At 35.4% G+C, this 6,380-nt stretch overlaps 1 protein-coding gene across 1 annotated transcript; it reads right to left on the bottom strand.

Moving 5' to 3' along the window:
• Window positions 1–488: 488 nt before the first annotated feature.
• On the bottom strand, window positions 489–5,637 carry LOC107916433 (myosin-binding protein 1). The gene is made up of 5 exons (XM_041099961.1): window positions 5,328–5,637; window positions 3,411–4,736; window positions 2,083–3,318; window positions 1,739–2,038; window positions 489–988 (listed from the first exon to the last, which is right to left on the bottom strand). Exons 2-4 carry the CDS (start codon window positions 4,549–4,551, stop codon window positions 1,761–1,763), a joined length of 2,655 nt encoding a protein of 884 aa, XP_040955895.1. The 5' UTR covers window positions 4,552–4,736; window positions 5,328–5,637; the 3' UTR covers window positions 489–988; window positions 1,739–1,760.
• Window positions 5,638–6,380: the final 743 nt, after the last annotated feature.

The following is a 6,380-nucleotide window of genomic DNA, read 5'->3' as shown; positions in this document are numbered from 1 at the left end:
TTGTTTTGACTGAGATTAGCCACCTATGTGACCAATTTCAAGGACTTCTCTCTTTGAAACCATTGCACAATGGTTGTAGTTAGAAAATTTATTTATAATAATATCGATTCGGATTATACTCACTCCGGAAATAAATATGTTGGATCTTTTCTAAACAATTTTTATATACATAGAGCATCTTACATTTGAGAAAGGATTGCATGAAACTGTGATTCCACATCATCGCTATTCCTTTCCAATAGAAGAATAACAAATCAAATTTTCTTCTTCTGATTTTTGGCTTTTTTAGTTGATTTGAATTTTTTTTTCCAAGAGGAAAAAACTTAAAATCAGGAGTAAAAATTTTATTTTTCATTCTCCTATAGAAAGGGATTGAGATGACGTGGAATTACAATTTCATACAATCTATTCTCCTTACATCTATGTACTAAAGATATCAAGCAAAAGGAATAGAATCAAGAATCAAAACAGCACAAGATATCAAGAAGTTGTGAAAACAATAAACTATTTATATTGAGAAGTTCTGAATTTACAATTGAAGTAGGATTGGCTTACTATGAAATGTGAACAAACCTCAAAAAAAAAAAATCAATGGAAGTAAATGAGACCAAAAAATCACCCGCTTTGAAACCTATTCACACTGCTTCAAAAAAATACCACAAATGTAACCCTTGCCGAAGCAATAAAAAAAAATTACTTTTACACTTTTACTCCCACCTACCAATATTACTCTTAGTCGGACATGGGAGTAAGCTCAACTTTCTAAATTTTTTTTTCATTGTAGGAACAAACCTCATATCCATGCCCGAATATATATCAAATACAAATGTCGGATACGGATACTTTAAAATAAATAAAGAGTGGGGATAACATAGGTGGCTAGCATGTAAAACCGATCTTGGTTATTCACAATTTCGTGGTAAGCTGAGATCCTGCAACTCTTGAATCAAACTTCATGGTGCTCAGTTTACCCTCAATCTGACTGCACCTGAAATATAAATGTCATGTAGTCGATCATGATTATACAACCAAAGGTTTAGGATGTCAAACAAAGAAAAACTGATTAACTAAACAGAGCAAGGCATTAAGTTTGCATTACTCGAGTTTAAGTGCATGTTGGATACAGTCAATATTCCCATATCAATATCTAGATATTTGTCGGACGTGAATGTCAATCATAGGTATTTCAAGAAAAATTAAGAGTTGAAGCAGCATAGCACTAAATTGAAATTGAGTTTGATAACATGATCAATGGTAGAAGTTCATTCTGTTACATAAGAACCTCAGAATAAATATGGCATATATTATGAACATCTGATGCACGTTCGAGCATGATGATGCAAAACCCGGGTTTCTTATGGATGGTAAATAGGATGCAGGTACAGTCACTTCCAGTTATCTCTCAAATACCTATCTTCATTGCTTCCTATTTTCTATTCTTAATCCTACAAAACTCACATTTCACATGTGGCACCATTCATAGTTAATCTAATTATATCTTGCAGATCCATGACCATACAGCATTCATTGTTACAAAACCAAAAAGAAATGATCAGCTTGAGATGGTAGCAATTTACTTGAAACAAAACAAACATGAGGCAGTGTTAATCAACGAGAGGCATAAAGCAATTTCCGCAACAGTCAGTCAAGGCATGCAAAAAGTTTATACTGAATGTGCAAGATCTACACCAAGAAGAGACTATTTTCTTCGGAGAGACATTTATAAAAGAATGCTTACCATGTAATGATAAACATAATGCTCATGACGCAGACATGTTCCTCCTCCTTATCCCCAGTTTCCTCAATTCTCGTAACTCATGAAGTATCTCTTGAATAAGAAGTAAACCTTCATTTCCAATTTGAAGAGATTTTAGAGAATTCTCAAGAAATTTATAGTCAGCCACAAGTGCTTCCAGCTTCTCGTTAAGGTCAGAAATTTCATTTTCAACACTGGCCAAACCAGTTTCATTACAATTCTCAGAACCCTTCTGCCCATTGGAAACCATATGACTGTTTCCCTTACTAAACTCGATCTCACCTTATCAACTTACACTCATGACTTTGAGCCTCATTTGCTGCTTCATCCAAGCTTTCCTATCGAAATGTGTGGCAAAGTACCATGACGAGCAAACTTGCTAGCTTTCCTCTCCAAATCTCGCAGACGTTCAGAAATGTACAACTTCTCATCCTCGAATTCTGACCATGCAGATTTGGCTACAGGATTATCACTGTCGGGAAACATTGTGTTCGAGGGAAATTTCAGATCATCTTTTACGGAAAATGTGCTCGTAGTCTTGGTAGAAACATGCCCGTTGCTTAAGTTGATGCTTGCCCCAGTTAAATTCTCTATCTGTGTTTCATCTGTGAAGTTTAATCTGTAAAATTCAAGCTCTGCTTCCAGATCTTGTAGTTCTTTCTCCCTTTCTGCCAGAAGATCATTGGCTTTATCCAGGGCATCTCCATCGTATTCTGCCTGCTCTTCCATCATCCTTAGGTAATGCAGGCCCTCCATCTGGAGGTTTGACTTCTCTTCTTGCAACCTTGTAATCATAGCCATTGCCTGATTAGCAGCTATTGCGGAGGCATTTCTTTCTTCCTCCAATTCCTTATATAATCCATCCATGCACTTCTGATAATGCTCAACTTGCCGCTTCAGCCTATCGACTGGATCTTCACCTTCAATTTCACTGAAAGTGCTTTCATTCAAAGGTCCAAGGATATCAAATTCACTCCTTTCTGTATAGAGTAGGTTATCAAAACTCTGAACCCCATAAGGATCGGATTCATTAGTTGTCTCAAAGTCATCACTATGACCTTGTAACTCAGGACTTAAATGAATCCCTTCTTCAGAAGAATTCTGAACTGCCAATGACTGATCTTCGTTAACTCCAAAGCTACCAAATTCACTTCTTTCCGAAGAAAATAGATTATCAAAACTCTGAACCCCATAAGGATTGGATTCATCAGTTGTCTCAAAGTCGTCGTCGTCATCTGGGAACTCAGAACCTACATTGTTAAATGATAAATCAATCCCTTCTCCAGAAGAATTCTGAACCGACAATGATGGATATTTGCTAACACCCTTATTATATCTCAGCATTGGTTCTTCCGTAACAAACACAGAGGCACCTTTTTCTTCACCATAAACTGGTGATGTATTCACAGCATTTAGATCCTCATGCGCAGAATGTACCACAGCAGTATCATCCACAACTTGATCAGTTTCGAAACCAGCTCCAGCTGATGTGCTTATCGACTTCAAGCTTTTGTCGGTCATGTTGATAGAAATATTTTCATTTTTACTTGCACCAGTAACATCTGCCATTGCAAATTTAAGACATTAAGCCATATAAGATAAGACCAACATTTACATGCATACACATATGCACACAGAAAGGGAGATAACTTACGCTTTCGCGATGATGCTTCAAGAGGAGTTTCCATAACATTAACTGAAGGGGGCTTATCAACTAGAGAAATAAGATCAGACAGTAACGAAGCACTATAACTTGGAACTCCCACAAGGCAGGATGATGCAGGAATATCATCTAGAGAAATAAGCTCCGGCAAAACTGAAGAATTGGTTTTCTTATCGGCCAGCTGTCCTTTACGGTCACAGACATAATTCTCACTATGGACATTGGGATAAAAATATCTAAAATCATGAGGCTCACTAGAATCAGGCTGTTTCCTTTTAACCAAATTGTTGTACAGTCTTTTAGATGGAGTTTCCGGAGCAGAGTGAACTAGAGATTCTTTCTTACTCTCGTTCATATCAAGAACCATACAATTGCTAACCTCATCATCAGAAAATGGAATCTCAGACTCCGATTCAGAAGTGATCTTCAGCTCAGTGAATCCTGCATGAGGCGATGTATCAATTCCAGTGTTTCCTATATGAGTCAATGCTGGAGCAGAAAACTTATCCTTTGACTTCTTCGGACCATTTCGATGTCTTAAGCGGCGTGGCAAATAAAAGTTTGCCTTTGCAACTGCAACGCCACGTGATTTTAGGGGGGGTAATCCTTGGGCATTCGATCTTGGAGTCCATGGCTTATCACAACATAAACAAAACCTAGTACTTTTAGAAGCAGGGGAAAGATCCCTGTTGAAAAACGAGCTCTGGGAATCACAATTTCCAAAACATGCAGGTTCAAACCCCAAATTTTCTAAGGAAACCCTCTGTATATCTGAGTTGGATTTGTTTTCCTCAACGTCTGATGAGAGACAATTGTCACACATACCACGACCATCAACCAGCTTGCCATGAATGTTGCAGGAAACCAACGATGAAACTTCTGATCTATGGTTGCTGCAAAATAGATTCCAATAGTATCCAGGTTTTTCATTTCTGAAAACATGATCAAGCCGAGAGCATAAAATGCAAGGAGCTTGCAATCCACAGTAATGTGCAAATCTTGTCAGCAGGTACGAGAAGGCAGCATAAAAGAACAGCAGAACAATCAGAAAACATTCACAAGCAGCAGATTTTAGGGCCGATGTAAAGCCCTTCAAATTCCTTTTAAGGTGTGAAGTACTGTTTGTAGCCATTTCCACAACAATTGCTCTAGGATACCACAAGGTTCATAACTGGATGAACATCAAAAAGCCTTAATTGATGCATAAAGTAGTTCTTAACCTTGCAATACAAAGCTGACAATCCCATCCCCAATTCAATGCGGCAAGCTACGATTACGCCATAAAGAAACAATCAATCAAGTCAGCAATAGCCCCACCTTGACAAAAGAAAAAAAACAACAAATTCAGTGCTAAGCAAACTTCCTAAACTATCAAAAATGTATAGAAACAACTAAAATTAGAAACACACACAAATGCATATGCTCGAACACACGAAACAATCGCCAATTTGGTGTTCCTTGCTTCGAGTCATTCAACACAAATCAAGATAAAAAGAAAACAAAACCCATTCTGAAAATGTAAGAATTTGCAACCATATCAAAAACATATTCCTTTAAAAAAATGTGAATTTCTTAATAACAAAAAATTGAAGAGGACATGGAGACAGTTCAGAATTGAATCAAAATAGTAAACTACAATCAATTCACATGTGCAGTGTAATGCTTGGGGGATCATCATCATCAACCTAACCAATTAATATTAATAAAATTCAAAGACCTAAAACCTAACCCATTAATATTAATAAAAAAAAAACCCCACATGGAATTTAAAACCAGACCCAGTTATGAGATCCATTGAAAACAGCTTTATCATCCAAAACCCGATATTAAGAAGAACATTTAAATACAATTCCAGATATTGTTCATAATGAAATGCTTCAATCCAATACCAAAATAAAAAAAAAATACCTTATGGAGAATTGAGATTGGCAATGATGAGGAGGGAGGGAGGGAAGGAGAGAGGAAGAACAAGGAAGAAAATGAAAGGAAAAAGGAGGAAATGGAAAGTACTTAATTTCCGAGAAAAGGACTGACCGTTGAATTCAACTGCTGTGATTTGTTGGTGCCAAATTAAGAAAATGCTTTAAAAAATTTTACATTTTGGTTTTCTCCATCACTATAATAAGCTTCTGCCTAATTAATTCATCATCTTTCAAAAAGAACCCCTTTTAACTCTTTGCTTTCTTTTCCTTTTTAGTAAATCTTAAATCAATGCAAAACCATATCCATTTCTGTTTCTGAAATTAAAATCTAATCACATTCATTTATTTCTTAATTTTTTTTATATTATATTGATATGGGTAAACTACAAAAATAGTCACTTTTGTTTGCTTCAGATTATATTTTAGTCCCTTATATTTGAAATGTTACGTTTTAGTCACTTACGTTATCGTTTTGTTATCAAGTGGTCACTCTATTGTTAAGCTCCCTTATTTCCCTAACGGCAGTCTTACGTGGTAGTTTAAATTAAATTTATTTAATTAAAAACCTTCTCTCATCCCAACAACTAGACATCCAAGTTGGCATTTAAAATTCATTTAGACTATCACGTAGCACTGTCGTCAGGGAGGTAACGGAGTTTAACGGTAAAGTGATCACTTCATAACAAAACAATAATGTAAGTGACTGAAACATAACATTTCAAACATAAGTAATTAAAATGTACTCTAAGGTAAACAAAAGTAACTATTTTTATAGTTTACGCTATTGATATTTATATATATTTGTTATTCAAAGAAATTAAATTGATCCCAACTCAATAATTCATTTGCAATTACAAATAATATATTTAAATAAAATATAAAATAAGTTGAAATTCAAAGTTGGAATCTTAAAAGTTTCTAAATTTTCAATCTTGCCATTAAATTAAAGTTTTATTGAGAGAAAAAAGAGATGGAAATTCATTAACTGATTCTATGAGATCATACAATTCGAAAAAACAACAACAAACACTTATTGTAT

Source organism: Gossypium hirsutum, chromosome D08, assembly GCF_007990345.1.
Source record: "Gossypium hirsutum isolate 1008001.06 chromosome D08, Gossypium_hirsutum_v2.1, whole genome shotgun sequence".
NCBI lineage: Eukaryota > Viridiplantae > Streptophyta > Magnoliopsida > Malvales > Malvaceae > Gossypium > Gossypium hirsutum.
This window is presented reverse-complemented; position numbering and strand designations above follow the sequence as displayed.

Excerpts from the sequence above, each read along its gene's own strand:
- LOC107916433 (XM_041099961.1), bottom strand. The coding sequence starts at position 4,551 with ATGGCTACAAACAGTACTTCACACCTTAAAAGGAATTTGAAGGGCTTT. Across the intron at positions 3,319-3,410 it reads TGAAGCATCATCGCGAAAGC|ATGTTACTGGTGCAAGTAAA; the intron begins GTAAGTTATCTC and ends TTGCAATGGCAG. Across the intron at positions 2,039-2,082 it reads TTCGATAGGAAAGCTTGGAT|GTGAGATCGAGTTTAGTAAG; the intron begins GAAGCAGCAAAT and ends TAAGTTGATAAG.